Below are 18,822 nucleotides of genomic sequence, written 5' to 3'. Positions count from 1 at the left end.
CCAAACCTACCAAAGAATAAATTAAAATAAAATTGGGATTATGGGGTTTTCTCAAGACAGTGAAGGACGTTTGTGCTTTGTCCTACTTGTGTTGTGGTGACAGCACTCTCCCTTCTTCTGTGGCAGCAGGACCAAAAATATGGGGGCTTGAGGAGGGTCAGTTCAGGTGTGGTGCAAGAGAAATGTCCCTATTTTCATGAGGAAGATTGGAGGGTATGCACTGTTGAGTTCTGGTCCGGCTCACAGCCTTCCCAGAGAGGTATCTTGTTGGCCACAATGAGAACAGGATCCTGGACCAGGTGGGATTTTGGCTTGACCTATCGGGGCTGTTGTAATGTCCTTAAAAGACATGTGAAGACAGGAAAAGGCTGATAAAACGATGAACAAAGCGGGAAGGGAACCAATTCCCTCTCAAAACACATGAGTAGCGGTGATGACAGGAGTTGTAGTGCGGCCCAAGAACATTTGAAAAGTCCTTCTGCATGGATCACGCCTGTGGCTCTTCCAGTCTAGCATCCCATTCTCACAGAAGAAGAAGAGTTTGGATTTGATATCCCGCTTTATCACTACACGAAGGAGTCTCAAAGCGGCTCACATTCTCCTTTCCCTTCCTCCCCCACAACAAACACTCTGTTAGGTGAGTGGGGCTGAGAGACTTCAGAGAAGTGTGACTGGCCCAAGGTCACCCAGCAGCTGCATGTGGAGGAGCGGAGACGCGAACCCAGTTCCCCAGATTATGAGTCTACCGCTCTTAACCACTACACCACACTGGCTCTCAGTTGCCAACCAGGTGGGAAACCCCCAAAACAAGACTGGAATACAACATCTGGAAGGCCGCAGGTTCTCCAACCCTCATTAGAACTGAGGGTCGCCTAACGAAAGGTTAGCAATATATTCAGGGACAACGAAAAGAAGCAGGTCTTCACTCAATGTGGAGTGCAAACTTTTGGGATACACTGCCCCAGATGTGTTGAAGGTCACTGGTTTTTACGGTTCCCTACCCTGACCCACCTCCCACCTGTGGACACAGGGGCCATTCCATCCTGACCCACCTCCCACCTGTGGACCATTCCATCCTGACCCACCTCCCACCTGTGGACCATTCCATCCTGACCCACCTCCCACCTGTGGACCATTCCATCCTGACCCACCTCCCACCTGTGGACACAGAGGCAATTCCATCCTGACCCACCTCCCACCTGTGGACACAGGGGCCATTCCGTGCCCTTCCTCTGCCCATTTGGTTGGCACGTCGTGTGCTCAGAGGACCTCATTTGGTTCAGAGGCTGCCAGCTGCCGATTCCTACGCTAGGGATCCGTTTCTGGTGAATTGCATCCTCCCCTCTTTCCTGGTCCTGCTGCTTCCTGGCCTGCGGCAGCGGCCTAACGCTAGAACTGTGCTGAAAATTCAACGCAAACACCCCTTCATTTCCCCCAACCATTCTGCATCAGTTAACGAGGAAAGAAACAGCGCTTTAAAATTATCAGAAGGAGAGAGAAGGCTCCCAGTGAAACTCTCAGGTGTGCAATGCAGGGTTCTCGATGCAAGGACTTTTCCTTCTGAGGTGGCACGGAAGGGTTCATGAGTGTCTTTTCATTCTATAAATTGCTGGTCCCATGGTCTGCCGCCTTCCTGGGTGCCCATGCGTCAGTCAAAACCCAGGGAAAGACTTCATGGAGGTCAGGAAGTGCAGGCTGCAGAAAATGCTTGCAGGATAGAAAATTGCACCCACTCTGCCACTTTGCAATGATGAAATAGGCTTGAAATCCTGCACCGACCCCAAATTCTAAAGAAAGTGCCCCAAGAATGAAAACGCCGCGAGGAATTTGCTCCCATGAGATGTTACAGTGGGCATCAACATGGCTGGCTTTAACAGAAGATTAGACAGAAGCAGAATACCAGCTGCAGGAATTATGCTGGCCTGTGACCGTAATAAAGTAAATTCATTCATTCAGTTGCAGGAAAGCATAAGTAGGCCCTGCTTGCAAGATGCTGGAGCAGACGGTCTTTGGCCTGATCCAGAATAGCTCTTATTATGTTCCTATTGCCAGATCCTTCTTCCGGATACAGAAGCACTGGAAGTATCTGGATCTATGGAATGCGAAACTCTTGCCTCCCTGTTTACATGAGAAACCTATACGCAGCCTTTTAGTACTTCGCCTCCAAAGTGGCTTAACAAACATACCTAAGCCAGTGCAAATGAACTGAGTTCAGCAGTACACGTTCGGAGTAGAAAAGGTTAGGAATGCACTGCAAGAGATCAACAGCAGTAGCCACAGAGCTATAAACCCTACAGGCAGAGATTAAATACGGATAAATCCAAAAGACGACAGAGGAGGCCGTTTCTGATAGCTACCCGGTCTCTATTGATTATATTGGTGAGTTTGCTGGTTTTTATGGGAGAAGGCTGCCTAGAAACGCCATTCAGGGCTTCACAGTCTTATCCCCATTTTACAGCTGAGGGAAACTGAGGCTGACAGACACCATGAACCACTCACAAGGTCACAAGGACAGTAGATAGAAACCGATCTCATCCTCTTATCTCTGAAGATGTAACACTGGAAAGTCCCAAAATAGCTTGGGAATTTCCTTAGCCCGATAAGCTGGGGCTGTTCAATGGAGACAGCCTTATCTCTGTCTTTGCAGCTGTAAAACATAAATCCTCAATTTACAAGAGACCACAGCCTCCCTCCGCAAGAGTCATGTGGAAACGAAAAGCGTTGACTGCACCAAACTTTGAAGAAGGGAAGTGGAAGTCTGACAGTCAGGTTTCTTCTGAATACTGCCTTTGGAGCAGCTTTGAGACTTGTGGGGGGGGGTGTGCTGAGGACTTTCCACTGAGGTACCCCAAGTTAGACTCAAAGAGTCTTGGGCCATCTTAAAGGCTATAATACAATGTACTGTGGCACGAGGTTTTGTGGACTCAAGCCCACTTCCTCAGGTGCGTGAAATGAAATCTTAGCTGGCAGGTGCAGAAAAGAGAAAACTTTGAGGAGGTGGTGCGTAGCTAAATGGCAGGGAGATGCAAAAATCATGGTCAACGATAGCCAGGTTTGATTTTTCATTCTTGGAGATGAGTCAAGTTTAGGGTGTGTATACGTCTTTCGAAAGAACTAGGACCAGGTTTTTATTCTTAATAGCATCATCAGCTGCCTCCTTTCTCTTTGCCACCCTAAAACTCTTGGACTTTTCAGGGCACCTTGATTTTCAGACCATATCAGGTAGTACTATTTTATCTCCACACCAGTGAAAAGATTCGGCTGTCGATTTCTACAGATTGCTACTGGTCTGCCACTAAGTTTTTCCACCCCCCAGTCAGTTGACAACCCAGCAATGATGGCTAGTGATAGAGAATCGCAAGTTCTTCATTGTATGTTTAATGTTTTGTGATCTGCTATGAGAGCTTATTTGATCAGGATAGAAACAGAGAAGACTACCTTCATTTCTTCTTGGGCAGTTTAGGCCCCTCCTTCTCTGCCTTTGTTGCTGATAAATTTTAAATAATAAAATTTAATTCTTACCCTTTCAAATGGGAAACATCAAATGAGTAGCAGCATATACACCACACCTTTAAAGCACATTCAAATCATCCCCCCCCCCAAATAATCCTGGGAATTACAGTTTGCTAAGGGTGCTTGTAATTGCAACTCTGTGCGAAGGTAAACTACAGTTCTCGTGATTTTTATTTTGCAAGGGGAGGAATGGTCTTTGTGCTTTAAAAAGATGCTGCGTACACAGCCGCCATACCGGCAGATTTTTAAAAATTAAAGAAAGCATCACCCTAACATGCAGACAGGAATTAAGCAAGTGAAACTTTCCCTCCCTACTTGCATTTCCAAGCCAGGAAAATCTTAACATTTCTGTTTGCTAAATTAACTAAATTTCTGCTTGCCAGCCTGCTGTTAATGGCGCAAGAAAGAGATGCGGGCCGTAAAACCAGGAGAAACCGTGAGACAGGGCACCTGGGAAAAGTTTTCCCAAAACAAGAATTTCTGCTTGCCATGCAGCTATCAAATGTCTCTCTCCTTCCCCCGACTCTTGTTCTGAACTCCACGTTCGCTTAAATGCAAAATGGGCATACCCTGTTCTCCTTTGCCAAGCACTGCATGCTATATTTATTTTTTTTTAAGGGGGTGGAATGATGAAGAAGAAAGGGATCTTTCCCCTTGAACATCACAGTCTTTGTCCTGGAGAGGGAACTTGCAGGGCAGCTGATTTGACCATGTATGTGGGACGAGATGGGATGAGGAGCTGGAGTCAAAGCTTCTTTGATCCTGCGAGGAAGAGAAGCTTAAAAATAGACTCTTCCTGTACCATAAATAGATGCTGTGTCAGTGTCAGACGGCTGCAAATATGGGGCTTCTTTTTGGGGTGTGTCTGTGGCCTGTGGCAGTTGCAGAGGGCTGGAGCTGAACCAGAGAGCCCTGGGTTCAAATCCCCACTCGGATGGAAATTCACTAGATGGCCAAAGCATCCTTTTTCTCTCTCTTAACCTACCTTACTAGGAAATCTGCGGCCAGGTTATGGGAAGAAAGTTAGGAAGCCCCTAAGGAAATAAAAAGCACCACTTTACGTCCCATTGCTTTTAAACTCTGGAATGGAAGTCCCAGTCAATTTAGCGCAGAATTTACTTCTGACTAAACACACAGAGGGATGCGGGTGGCGCTGTGGTCTAAACCACAGAGCCTCATGGGCTTGCCGATCTGAAGGTTGGCAGTTCGAATCCCCTCGACAGAGTGAGCTCCCGTTGCTCGGTCCCTGCTCCTGCCAACCTAGCAGTTCGAAAGCACGTCAAAGTGCAAGTAGATAAACAGATACTGCTCTAGTGGGAAGGTAAACGGCGTTTCCGTGTGCTGCTCTGGTTCGGCAAAAGCGGCTTAGTCATGCTGGCCCCATGACCCGGAAGCTGTCTGCGGACAAATGCTGGCTCCCTCGGCCTATAGAGCGAGATGAGCGCCGCAACCCCAGAGTCGTCCGCGACTGGACCTAATGGTCAGGGGTCCCTTTACCTTTACCCTGGGAGACTAGGTCCAATAACGGTATTAGACATGGCTGCTCTGAGTACCAGGGACTGAGGATAAAGTCTGAGGGATGTGGCCATCATGCCTTGCTTATATCTCTCAATCTTTAGGCTGCCGCTTTTGGACGATTCTTGAAGCCCCTCTACACTGGTGTTGTTTTTGCAGGCAAATTCTGCAACATGCCATTGACCCAAGAATAGTGTGTTAGTGGTGAACATCCCCCTGGACCATACACACACACCATTCCACTTGAATAGTTGTTCTGCAATGCTTTCCGAATGGTCTCGCTGCCCAGAGGGGCATTTTTAGGCTACGGCACAACCAATGCGACACACATGGAGAACTCGCCGCATGAAAAGTTACAGGGTTTCAGCTGGAAGCTCTGGGAACATGCATGGATTGTGAACAAAGCATGCATCTCCATCCTGAAAAAAACTGCTGTCACGAGCAGAACTGAAAGTGGGATCGCGTGTAACCGCCTAGACACCAACAAAACGTCATGAACGCACAATAAAAAGACCGTCTACAGGCAGGGGATGCGGGTGGCGCTGTGGGTAAAACCTCAGCGCCTAGGACTTGCCGATCGCATGGTCGGCGGTTCAAATCCCCGCGGCGGGGTGCGCTCCCATCGTTCAGTCCCAGAGCCTGCCAACCTAGCAGTTCGAAAGCACCCCCGGGTGCAAGTAGATAAATAGGGACCGCTTACCAGCGGGAAGGTAAACGGCGTTCCGTGTGCTGCGCTGGCTCGCCAGATGCAGCTTGTCACGCTGGCCACGTGACCCGGAAGTGTCTGCAGACAGCGCTGGCTCCCGGCCTATAGAGTGAGATGAGCGCACAACCCTAGAGTCTGGCAAGACTGGCCCGTACGGGCAGGGGTACCTTTACCTTTACCTTTTACAGGCAGTTCTTAAACTCAGTGGTTGAAGCTGGAGTTTCTTGCTGTGAGCTCAACTCTACTTCCCCAATTTCTCTTCTACATCTCCCCATTCTGAGCACCAAGCTGACACTTGATGCCAAGGATTCTTCCAGGCAGAATCCATGGTGGATCACGGTTGTATACCGTATTTTTCGCTCTATAAGACGCACCAGACCACAAGACGCACCTAGTTTTTGGAGGAGGAAAACAAGAAAAAAAATATTCTGAATCTCAGAAGCCAGAACAGCAAGAGAGATCGCTGCGCAGTGAAAGCAGTAATCCCTCTTGCTGTTCTGGCTTCTGGGATAGCTGTGCAGCCTGCATTCGCTCCATAAGACGCACACACATTTCCCCTTACTTTTTAGGAGGGAAAAAGTGAGTCTTACAGAGCAAAAAATAAGGTAATTTTAAGGAAAGGCACTATGGAATTGCTGGTTGCTGCAAGATGATGCACATGCAAACTGGAGAGGGGTCTGGTGCATTTTTGGAAAGATTCAACGCATTCCTCTGCCGGCCACAAGGAAGGTGAACCCTGCCCCTCTCCCCCAAAACTATTTGCAGGTGGGCTTTAATCCGAAACTTCCTTCTGACCAGGCATTCCTGCCGCCTCTTACAGCCAGCTCTCCAGCTGAGGCAGGAATGGCACTGGAGCCAGAACAAAGGCCTGCTATTTTTACATCCACAGCTTTGCAAATACCTGTCAGATGCACCAAGTGCGGGAACCACAGCCAGGGCAGCACGGCGGCTCGATTGCTCACTGGGAGAACTAGGCATTGTGGGAAATCAAAATGGCGGCTCCCAGGTCCAGCTGGCTGGTGAAGATTTAGCCCACCGGGGTGTGGTGAAAAGGCTCTTTGATTAAAGTCTTGTCAGATGTCGGGTCAGCTATCCCAGTTTGAAGCATCAATTGCTTCAATTTTTCTCAGGCAGAGCATTACCCAAGAGGTACTGGAAGGAAATGATTTAAAATTATTGATTAGTGATTATTATAGATAGATAAAAGAGGATTTACTTATTTTGTGGATAGGCTACAGCAATATATAAAAGTCTTAGCAGAAATTGGTGCTTGTACAGTCAATGTGAAGGAGAAAGGATGAAATATTGTAATATCATTTTTAAAAATTGAATATTGAAATGAAAGTTGGGAAAGCTAACATACTTGGAGCAGCAATGGACGGAGAGAAAAAGAAGGAACATCTGGGGGGGGGTGAAGTCAGCTTTTACATTTGTATTAAATGTGGTGACAATTTGTTAAAAATTATGGAAAATCAATAAAAAATAATTGGCAAAAAAAGCACCTATTGCCCAGCGTACCGCCTCACTCTGCTTTGTGCCCAGACTCGGCCTACTATGATGGTGTGTTTGCGCAGCTGGGATAGCCACCAAGCAACCAGGGTGCCAAATTCTCGTTCCCACAAGCACTACGCAAAACCTCATGGAGGAAAAAAGAAAACCATTTAATGCAAACGGGAAAAAGAATAGCCTTTATAGAAATAAAGTTGTACACTGCCAGTGATTCAGGAGCACTGGGAACAGAGGTCCTGTCTGCGATATGGGCAAACTTCTCCAGACAAAAAAATCAGACCGAGAAAGAGATTTTACAGCACCCCCCAAAAAAGGGGTCGCAATGGATCTTGCTTGCGAGGTGCTCTGCTTAGACGAGGACCCACAAGATCTGCCTCCTGACCCATCCGGGCTAAGCGCCAATCACTTGTCCTCTTTCCTCTCCCCGAACTGGAGATGCTAAACTCGGGACGTTTGGCTCATAGGTTCCGCACTTTGGCTGCCGGTGGAATGGAGCTGCCCTTCTGCTCCCAACTGCAGAAGTCTTCCCTTCCCAAGCGGTGAGGGTCCCAGTCTTTGGAACGAATGGGAAGGAGCCGTAACGGCGGCAAGGGGGCGGCCCTGGCCAGGGTGGGGAGGACCTCAGCACTCGACGCCGTAGCGGTCGAAGTTCCGGAGGATGACGGCCAGTTGGAGGTGGACGGTGCCCATGGCGCAGGTCTGCAGGCGGTAGCGGTCAGCCCCCGTGTAGATCAGGTCGGTGTTGAGCAGCTGGGGGCCCCCTCCCACAAAAAGCTGGGAGAGCTGTTCCTGCCACGAGCCCAGGGGGCGCCAGGTGACGCAGTCCAGCTGGTGGGAGCCGGGGGTGGAAGGCACGTGGCAGAAGCCGTACCCGTACAGCTCCGTGCGCCCAAAGGAGTCCTGGTGCCACACCTGAACGTGCAGCTTGGGCCAGCCTGGCGGGGAAAAAGAGAAAGGAAGGGTCGTTTCTCTACGCAGCCATGGCAGCCCGAATGGTATACCGTATTTGTCGCTCTATAAGACGCACCAGACCACAAGAAGCGCCTAGTTTATGGAGGAGGAAAACAAGAAGAAAAAAATATTCTGAATCTCAGAAGCCAGAACAGCAAGAGGGATCGCTGCGCAGTGAAAGCAGCAATCCCTCTTGCTGTTCTGGCTTCTGGGATAGCTGCGCAGCCTGCATTCGCTTCATAAGACGCACACACATTTCCCCTTACTTTTTAGGAGGGAAAAAGTGAGTCTTATAGAGCAAAAAATATGGTATGTACCAGAAACGGAGGGAAGGGAGCAGGACCAACGAAGGAGGAGTGGCAGACGAAAATGGTGGAAGGTGCACAATCGCCCAGCTTAACCAGCAGAATAGGAGAGCCAGAGGAAAGGGTATTTAAGGAAGACTGGAAAATGTTTGTAGAATACTTGAAGAATCATTGCAAACAGGTTAGGGCGTTAGCAGGATGGGAGTAAATTCAGCAGTAAAAATTGCATTGAGATAAAATGAGAAAGGGGAAATATGGAGTACCGTATTTTTCTGTGTATAAGACGCCCCCGTGTGTAAGACGCCCCCAATAGGTACCGCTCCGGCGGGAAGGTGAACAGCGTTTCCGTGCGTTGCTCTGGTTCACCAGAAGCGGCTTAGTCATGCTGGCCACATGACCCGGAAGCTGTACGCTGGCTCCCTCAGCCAATAAAGCGAGATGAGCGCCGCAACCCCAGAGTCGGCCACGACTGGACCTAATGGTCAGGGGTCCCTTTACCTTTACTAAAATGAGAAAGGGGAAATCTGGAGTGCCATATTTTTCCGTGTATAACACGCCCCCGTGCATAAGACGACCCCGATTTTTTGGAACTCCTGATTGAGGAAATGGGGGGAGAGTGCCCAGACTTGTTGAGCTTTTTTGGGGAGGGATTGTCGACAATCGCTCACCCACCTGACCCCGCTGCCAATTGAACACATCAGTGAAGCCACCAATTGCCTGTCCCACCTCTGCGCTATCTGTGTATAAGACAATCCCTATTTTTTTGCATTTCTATTGAATAAAAAAACCTCATCTTGTACACAGAAAAATATGGTAATTAGAATATGCAGCAGTAAGGGGGAATCAGAAGGAAGAATGGAAGGTGGGAAGGGAAGTCTTATGTTTAATTCAATATAGTCGTACCTTGGAAGTTGAACGGAATCCGTTCCGGAAGTCTTTTCGACTTCCAAAACGTTTGGAAACCAAAGCGCAGCTTCTGATTGGTTGCAGGAGGCTTCAGCTTCCAAAAATAGTTCACAAACCGGAACACTCACTTCCGGGTTTGCGGCGTTCGGGAGCCAAAACATTTGAGAACTAAGCTGTTCAAAAACCAAGGTATGACAGTATTGTGTTTGGTTTATGCGATTGTGAAAAATTATAAATAAAAGTTGTTTTGGAAAAAGGAAAAAGGAAGGAAGGATAGCAATTTAAGTTTCTGAAGCATCCCACCATTTCATCTCGGTAGCGATGTTGGGAGGATTTACATGGAAGCAGACACTACTGATGTTCACTACTCGTACCATGTAGAGGCAGTATGGTGTAGTGGTTAGAGTGCTGCACTAAGACCTGAGACTCCGGGGTTCAAATCCCCACTCGGCCCTGAAGCTCACAGGGTGACCTTGGGCCAGTCATTCATTCTCAGCCCAACCTACCTCGCAGGGCTGTTGTTGTGAGGATAACACGGGGAGGCGGAGAACGAGGCATGCCGCCTTGAGCTCCTTGAAGGAAAGGTGGGATATATAAAAGCTAAATAAGATGAAATAAATAAATGCCAGTGCACTGAAATGGTGCAGAACAATGTAATCAATTATATGAGATTCTGCTACAGCAGACAGCAGGACCAGCGATGTAGTTTTTGTTGGAAGCTGAACTGCAGTGGCGCAGAAACAGCGCTGTGTGCGATGAAGATGGCTTGGAAGAGAAATCAATGCCTTTGTATATTTTCTCTGCCTCCTGGTGACCCTTACAACAGCTTGGAAAGGATTACACGGGTATAACATTCCTGCCCCCTCTGGTGGGGGCAGAGAGGACAGTGGCTTTTCTCAGGTTGCCCAGAAAGTTCCCAGCCAAGTCGAGATTTGAATCAGAAGCTTCCTTGATCGCGATCCCAACCACTCTGCTACACCGGGTTCGGGAACAAGGTTGCAGCATCAGCCAGAGGACATAGCTAGCACTCCTTAGAAGCAAAAAGAGCTCCGCCCCCAGAGATGGAGGTTCTGTGCTATATTTTCTGTAATCTTAGGGTTGGAGTCTACCATTAAAACTGAAACCTAAAATTCGTCTGAGCATTAAGGAAGTACCACGGAGTTAAATTGGCATCTTATCTCCCTATAAAAAATCACAACGTAGAGGAATAGCATTTCTCAAGTTTCAACTGAACCATTTTTGAAAGGATGTTACAGAATGGTCTATCTGAATTAAGGGAATGCAGGCAGGCTGTTGTTATTTAACGCAAAGAATACAGTGGTACCTCTGGTTGTGAAAGGGATCCGTTCCGGAGCCTCGTTCGCAACCTGAAAGGAACGCAACCCGCGTCTGTGCGTGTGCAGGTCGCGATTCGCCGCTTCGGCACATGCGCGGCATGTCATTTTGCTCGTCTGCGCATGCGCGAGCGGTGAAACCTGGAAGTAACCCTTTCCAGTACTTCTGGGTCGCTGCGGGACGCAACCTGAAAAGACGTAACCTAAACCGAACATAACAAGAGGTACGACTGTAGTTAATAATCAGGGTAAAGGCTCTGGGGTTGCGCGCTCATCTCGCTCTATAGGCAGAGGGAGCGGGCGTTTGTCCGCAGACAGCTTCCAGGTCATGTGGCCAGCATGACTAAGCCGCTTCTGGCGAACCAGAGCAGAGCACGGAAACGGCACCGGAGCGGTACCTATTTATCTACTTGCACTTTGACGTGCTTTCGAATTGCTAGGTGGGCAGGAGCTGGGACTGAGCAACAGGAGCTCACCCCGTCGCAGGGATTCGAACCACCGACCTTCTGATCGACAAGCCCTAGGCTTAGTGGTTTAGACCACAGCACCACCTAATCCCATCTAATATTCAGGGTATTTCTTTCTTAATATAATAGCATCCATGCACACAGATTGTGGAGGGAATACCACACTATTTCTGCCACAGCAAAAACAGAATCTTTAAAGATATGTGTGTTTGTGTGCGTGTGTGTGGCATCAACATTTGAGGACCAGGGTCCTGTTAGGACAGAGGCATGAAGACTTCTCAGTTGACAGATATATAAATGGAGAAAAGGAAGTCTGGAACACTGGAGCTCCAAAGGACACAAACGGCAGGAGGCCTGTCGCATTGCTACGTGGTGTCCAAATGTATATGAGACAAGACCAGAGTTTCAAAGTCATAACCAGTGAGTGTGGCACTTCACCACAGAATAGAATAGCTTGATCTAAAAGGACAGGTCTCTGCCCCAAGGAGTTTGCAAACCACGACACTGAATACTTGGACATAGAAAAAAAAGATTTTGACACTCCTATTGTGGATGAGGAACTGTTAAAGAAACAGGAAGAAGAGCAGGGGAAAAATGGAGAGTTCTCATGATGGAAGGATACAGAATGAGGAGTCCTGCAAGGGTCAGTATCTGGACTTGTGCTTTCCAACTATCTAAAGTTGGGGGTGGCAGTGAGGTGGCCATTGACACTAAATCATTCACAGTAGTTTAAACAGGAGAGATGGTGAAGAGGTCCAAAACGACTTCCCCAAACTCAGGGCTTATTCACACCCACACTTTTCCTCCACTCTTTCCAGGCACGGTCCGTGATTTAAAGCTCTGAACACCGTTTTTCCCTTTTGCTTCAGAGCTTTCCCTGTGAAAATCCGCTCTTTAAAGCTCAATCAGAGCAAATGGCCATCCGTGGGGAACCCAAACTGATGTTTGCTCCGATGGAGCACTGGAGATTGGGAAACTGGTGTATCTGACTAGGCACTGTGGAGTGCAGGATGCTGGCCTGATCTGGCAGGTTCTTAATAATTCAGTGTGTGGATAACAATGCTGATTTACCATAAAGAGCTGTTTGGCGGCGTCTGTGAAGTGACATGAGCTTGCAGAAAGCACTCAACCGATGCTAAATATTAAGGTTATTATTATTAAGTCAGAGTCTGGCTCCTCCAAGCACTCGTTAGGCTCCATCCTCCTTCTCCTCTCTTTCTTTCTTTCTTTCTTTCTTTCTTTCTTTCTTTCTTTTCTTTTCTTTTCTTTTCTTTCTCTCTCTCTCCTGCTCCCGCCACCATCTCCCCCTGTCAATTCGGAGTTCGTATTTCAACATTAGCCAAGGTCTGGCTGGCCGGGGGTGGCGGTGGGGTTATATATATATGTGTGTGTGTGTATTTTTTATCTCTTCGCCTGAGCACTGTGTTCCCAGCAATAAAGGGAACCGGGGAAGCATGATTTATTAATTATGTGGAGTCTCGTCAGCCGGGAAGAAAAGGAAGCGGCGGGAGACTTTCGGCAGCTTTTCCGCATCAATCCATTCCTCTGTCCCCCCCGCTTGGTCATTCCTTGCCCCCACCTTTCTGGTCCAGCTCAGCTCAGCTGAAGCGCAGCCTAGAAAAGGCAGCAAAGAGAAGCCCACGCAAATCAAACCGACTTTGCGGCACGCACACAAAAAAAGCCGGCCGCTCCGACAATTAATCCCCTGCCATTCCGAACGGCTTCCCTTCACTGGCTGGCTTCTGAGCTCTTTTGTCTGATGGAGCAGTTTACCGTAGCCACGGATTAATTTCCTTTCAGGAAGCCAATTATATCAAACGTACGCGGGGGGCGCTGTGGATTAAACCACAGAGCCTAGGACTTGCTGATCAGAAGGTCGGCGGTTCGAATCCCCGCAACAGGGTGAGCTCCCGTTGCTCGGTCCCAGCTCCTGCCAACCTAGCAGTTTGAAAGCACGTCAAAGTGCAAGTAGATAAATAGGTACCGCTCTGGCGGGAAGGTAAACGGCGTTTCTGTGTGCTGCTCTGGTTCGCCAGAAGCGGCTTAGTCATGCTGGCCACATGAGCTGTACTCCCTCAGCCAGTAAAGCGAGATGAGCATTGCAACCCCAGAGTCGTCCGCAACTGGACCTAATGGTCAGGGGTCTCTTTACCTACCTTATTCTTGGAGGGGGTGGGGAGGAAAACAAGGGGTTAAATATAAAATAAACTAAGGTTACCAGACGTCCTCGTTTCCCGGGGACGGTCCCCGGATTTACAAATCAGTCCCCATACAAAACCCATTGAAGTTGAAAAATGTCCCCGGATTTATTGAAAAAAATCTGGTAACCTTCAACTAAACCGAGCCCAAAAGTATTGCCGTCACACACACACACACACACACACACACACACACACACGGCACCCTCCGCGGCTGGGAATTCCAGAGGTTCAGAGCAGGCATCAAGGCCTCCTCTCAATTGTCCCATGTTAAGAGGGGAACTGGGACCCCAAACCCACCAAATCTAGGGGGCTTCTGTTGAAAACAGAAGACTGATCTGAAAATTCCAAGTTCCAAGGGGAAATGTTATGGGCTGGTTTGATGCAGAGGAACAGGGGGAGCAACCAGCAGGGGAATCACCAAGGGAAAAAGGCTTGGAGCTTGGGGATTGGTGGTTGGAGAGCAAGCATGGTCAGAGGGAGGAGAGGGAGTAGGAGGTGTCAGAAGCTGAAGGGGTAACAGGGTTTAGTGAGCTGGGAGAGTCCGTGGCAGAGAGAAGTCCAGAAGCAGAAGCAGAAGCAGAGGAGGAAGGCCAAGAGGCAGAGAGGAGTCCGGCTGGTGAAGAGTCACGGGCTTCTGCCTCTCCTGCTGCAACAAGTTCCCCCGCCCCTTGTCTCCCAGAGCCAGGAGAGGCATGAAGAGAGCAGAGGGGAAGTTTGTTTAACGCAGGCACAGTCTCCGATTGCTTGGGGAAAACCCTGGAGAGGAGGGGGACTTAGGCAGCCGTGGGGACCTTCAGTCTCAGCAACTGCTTCATGGGAGCAAGACCTGATGGAGATCGAGTTGCTGTGCTCACTAAGCCTGATGTTCCTGTGCATATCCTGTTTTTGCTAATAGTTACCTCCAAGTTAAAGGGATGCGGGTGGCGCTGTGGGTTAAACCACAGTGCCTAGGACTTGCCGATCAGGAGGTCGGCGGTTTGAATCCCCGCAACGGGGTGACCTCCCGTTGCTCGGCCCCTGCTCCTGCCAACCTAGCAGTTCGAAAGCACGTCAAAGTGCAAGTAGATAAATAGGTACCACTCCGGTGGGAAGGTAAACGGCGTTTCCGTGCACTGCTCTGGTTTGCCAGAAGCGGCTTAGTCATGCTGGCCACATGACCCAGAAGCTGTACACCGGCTGCCTCGGCCAATAAAGCGAGATGAGCGCCACAACCCCAGAGTCGGCCACGACTGGACCTAATGGTCAGGGGTCCCTTTACCTTTACCTCCAAGTTCCTCAGTGCAGTTTACTGCTGGCTCGCTCCTGTCAGGCAGGTTCATAATGAGAGACGAGACACAGTGCCTGATTCAAGCCGGATTGTGCAATTTGCTTAAACACCCCTCTGCATTTCATGGCTGGAGAGAACGGGGGCCTCTGAGTCTACGCAGAGTACCTTTCCTCAACCCCTGAGCAACTGCTGGGGACAAGGAACCATTTCAAGCCAAGAGCCCGCACTCTCTTCTGAGCAACTTCCAAGGGGCCAATGGTGGGTGGAGCCAGAGGCAACAGTGGGAGGAGCAACAGGTGCAAACGACGCCTTTGTGCACTAGGCTAGCTGCAACACACAGCCCTCTTCATCCTCCATCCTGAGTTCTTGCGGGAATACAGTCAAGCTGGGATGCAGAGAATTCTCCACCATAAATCCCCAGCCCCACCTTTCAAGCCAGAATCCCCTGAAGAGAGAGGGCTTCCGAAGGCGACATCTCTACAATGCAATTGGCTGGGCCCCACTGGTAGGGTGGAAGGCAGGGAGGCGAACAGCAGGTGGCGCCAGAGGCAACGAAAGCCAACTATTTACCTCTATCCTCCTCCTCCTCCCTGCTGAGTTGTACAACAGCAAAACTAAGGAGGGGGAAGCCAACCTGCTCCTAAATCCCCCTATTTGTTGTTTTCTGAGATCCCTGGACTGGATTTATCTCAGGAGAAGGCTGAGACTGAGCTTTGTGGAGACTGAGCTTTGTGGAGCAGGGTCCCATTTGCCCTAATAGACATTGCCTCAATGCCAATTTTTGCTTGGACTTGGGCAAAAGTCCCCATGGGGAAGACAGGAGATCAGGCTGGTTGGGGGCGAGTGGGTGGGTTCAAGAGCCTCCCCAAGTGGGACGGATTCTTGGCCAGCAACGTATGTGTTATGAAGCATCATTCACACTGATAGAGCCAAGATTTGGGGCATCGTAGCCAGCTAAATTCCCGGCGAAGGTTGGCCGGCAGCCACACTGCAGAACTGTAGCTCTAGTTATAAGATGCGGCTTAGCTGTTTAAGAGCATCGTTGTTCAGTGGGTTGCCTTTTAAATTGGTTAAATTGCCACTCAGGAAGAGTGCTCATTGCTCATACTCATTTTTCATATCTCCCAAAAGCGACTGTTCAGTTTTTGAAGATTTTGTCCTTATTATCCAAAAGCTTTCAGTTTAGAATGACATTGCTAACCACTTGGGAAGGGAGAACATCTAAGAGAAGGAAAACTGATTCCAAACCTCTGCTGCCTTGCAGAATATCTTCGGGAGAAGAAAAGCCTAAGGCGTAAACCCTAGACAAATGCAGAGCGGAGTCCCTAAGGCGGTTGGAGGGTGCCTTGTACGCCTCCATCCGGCAACTCCTGCAGCCCAGCTGGTGCCAAACGTCTTGCTCTGCTTTCCTTTGGACCACATCAACGAGGCCGAGAAAAGGGTCTTGTCCTTTGGGCTGCCCAGGATCTCCAGACCCACACGCTTGGGCCCCAGGGAGGTCACTTTGATGCTAACAGAGCCAACAAGGTGAGTGTTCTGCTTTGCTTGCTCAAGCCACCAACGTCACAGCAGAAATCTGGGACCTCTACAGACCGATTTATTTATTTTTGTGCATCTATGCTGCAGCACCCAGCAACCATTCTGCTTTATTAGATGGATGCGGGTGGCGCTGTGGGTTGAACCACAGAGCCTAGGGCTTGCCGATCAGAAGGTCGGCGGTTCGAATCCCCGTGACGGGGTGAGCTCCCGTTGTTTGGTCCCAGCTCCTGCCAACCTAGCAGTTCGAAAGCACCGCTCCAAACTGGAGGTACCGCTCTGGCGGGAAGGTAAACGGCGTTTCTGTGCGCTGCTCTGGTTCGCCAGAAGCGGCTTAGTCATGCTGGCCACATGACCTGGAAGCTGGACGCCAGCTCCCTCGGCCAATAAAGCGAGATGAGTGCCGCAACCCCAGAGTCGGCCACGACTGGACCTAATGGTCAGGGGTCCTTTTACCTTTTATGTGAGGCCTAGATGGGGGGGGGGCATATGCCCTGATGGCCTAGCTAGCTTCCATTGCATTATCAGGATGCTACCAAAGAAAATGGCCCTCTGCAAATCAGCAACCACAGCCAGCTCAAAACATTAGCAAGCGGTCACTGGGTGATTTGCCTGCAGTGTGTTAGGCGTTTCTCTGTCCAGCTGCAGCTGTGTATTGCAAGACACACACAAATATTATTTAAAAGGATCTCATGTTTTTAACTTGGCAATAGCCAAGAATTGCGGAGGAGGAAGGGAAAGGCAACTGATATCTCTTACCCTGCAAGCCTTTAGTGGCAAAGTGGACGTCGATGGGGTGTGACCAATAAGCCACATCATCCAGCTGGGGGTGGTCGACTTGGGTCTGCCCTTCCCGGAATCCCGACAGCAACTTCCAGGCACCACCTGGGAGGAGGAGAAAACCCAGCTGTCTCGGTTATGAATAGACAAAGCTCTGCCTCTCGAATCAAGTCTAAAAATGTGGGGTGGGGAGGTGGAAAGCGCCAGGGGAACTGACTTCCTCTCACCTCCCCCTTTAGTAGCGTCACTTAAATAACACAGATGGCGTTTAGCGAGAAGAGAAGCTTGATAACACTTGACGAAGCAAACTGAACAAGAACAGCGTATAAATCTGAGGAGAAATTCTTTTTCTTTTATTAAATTTTATTGTTACTGTTCACATTAACACACCATACAGAAAAAGAAAATAAATCTCCATCCCCACCAAAGAAAAAAGAGAATTAGCACATCAACTAGTAACCTTCAAAACATAAAAGTGGTCTTTTTCTATCTACCAGACTTCCCGCCTATTCCTTATTACAGATTCTGTATTAATTGTTCGCTGCCATTGCATAACGAGTTTTGTTCAGTTTCAATATCCCTTGATCCATTCATTGGTTTTTCCACATTTTTAACACTGCTACTGAAATTATTCGAACGCTGTGTATGACTTTAAACTACTATTATTATTATTTTTCAAATATATTTTAAAAACTTCCCATTTTGAAATAAATACCCATTTTGGTTTATTTTTTTATCTTTTCTGACATGCTATCTAAATCCGCGTATTTGGAGAAGAAATTCAACCGAGAGGCTTTCTGTCTTTCTTAGCTCAGGCCTTCTACACAGCAGGAAAACACTCAACTAAACATACAGAGGAAAACTCCCTCGGAACTACGCAGCCAATGAGAGCTGATGCTACCTCGGCAAAGATCCTGCTCCTCTGATTGGTCGCTAAGCAACACCTGCCGGCTGACTTTAACCGAACAGAATTAACCTATAAATCACGTGCTAAATTATCTCTGCCTTCCCCTTTCCCGTGATCTCCACACCATAATGCTCCACCAACCTGTGTGAATCCCCCATTTGCAAAAAAGGCTGCTGCTAGGAAATCCGCTGGCTCCCACGATCTGACCAATCACGTGCACTTCAGCCATGGGCCTGCAGTGGGAAAGGACCTTAAAGAGAACGGAGACACCCAGTCAGGGGCCATTATCATATTCCAGACCACTTCTGAGATTTCACATGTGTTTTAAGGTTACCTTGGTGGTTGGAGGATGGATAGCGGCTAACAGACTGAGGTTGAATCCTGACAAGACAGAAGTACTGTTTTGGGGGGACAGGGGGCGGGTGGTTGTGGAGGTCTCCCTGGTCCTGAATGGGGTAACTGTGCCCCTGAAGGACCAGGTGCGCAGCCTGGGAGTCATTTTGGACTCACAGCTGTCCATGGAGGCACAGGTCAATTCTGTGTCCAGGGCGGCTGTTTACCAGCTCCATCTGGTACGCAGGCTGAGACCCTACCTACCTGCGGACTGTCTTGCCAGAGTGGTGCATGCTCTGGTTATCTCCCGCTTGGACTACTGCAATGCGCTCTACGTGGGGCTACCTTTGAAGGTGACCCGGAAACTACAACTAATCCAGAATGCGGCAGCTAGACTGGTGACTGGGAGCGGCCGCCGGGACCACATAACACCGGTCCTGAGAGATCTGCATTGGCTCCCAGTACGTTTCCGAGCACAATTCAAAGTGTTGGTGCTGACCTTTAAAGCCCTAAACGGCCTCGGTCCGGTATACCTGAAGGAGCAAATTCTCCTCCATCATTCTGCCGAGGGCCTTCTGGCGGGTCCCTCATT

At 49.1% G+C, this 18,822-nt stretch overlaps 1 protein-coding gene and 1 long non-coding RNA gene across 4 annotated transcripts in view; one reads left to right on the top strand and one right to left on the bottom strand.

Annotated features, from left to right (window-relative positions):
• LOC308590664 overlaps positions 1-18,822 on the top strand; it is a 105,786-nt gene that overhangs the window by 64,329 nt on the left and 22,635 nt on the right. The window contains exon 2 of the long non-coding RNA XR_014009854.1: positions 8,840-10,250. This is a non-coding gene — a long non-coding RNA (uncharacterized lncRNA). The remainder of the gene's footprint in view (positions 1-8,839; positions 10,251-18,822) is intronic.
• The window catches only part of B9D2 (B9 domain containing 2), a 34,068-nt gene that overhangs the window by 14,518 nt on the left and 728 nt on the right, over positions 1-18,822 (bottom strand). For 2 of the 3 annotated variants that reach the window (XM_081200757.1, XM_081200756.1), the window contains exons 2-4: positions 18,039-18,147; positions 16,970-17,095; positions 7,375-8,178 (exon numbers count right to left, since the gene is read on the bottom strand). In XM_081200757.1, coding sequence (XP_081056883.1) covers positions 7,865-8,178; positions 16,970-17,095; positions 18,039-18,126 — 528 coding nt within the window. In that variant the 5' untranslated portion in view covers positions 18,127-18,147 and the 3' untranslated portion in view covers positions 7,375-7,864. Of the gene's footprint in view, positions 1-7,374; positions 8,179-16,969; positions 17,096-18,038; positions 18,148-18,822 lie in introns of those variants that run through there. The other variant, XM_081200758.1, reaches the window with a different exon arrangement.

Source organism: Podarcis bocagei, assembly GCF_964188305.1.
Source record: "Podarcis bocagei genome assembly, chromosome: 7".
NCBI lineage: Eukaryota > Metazoa > Chordata > Lepidosauria > Squamata > Lacertidae > Podarcis > Podarcis bocagei.
This window is presented reverse-complemented; position numbering and strand designations above follow the sequence as displayed.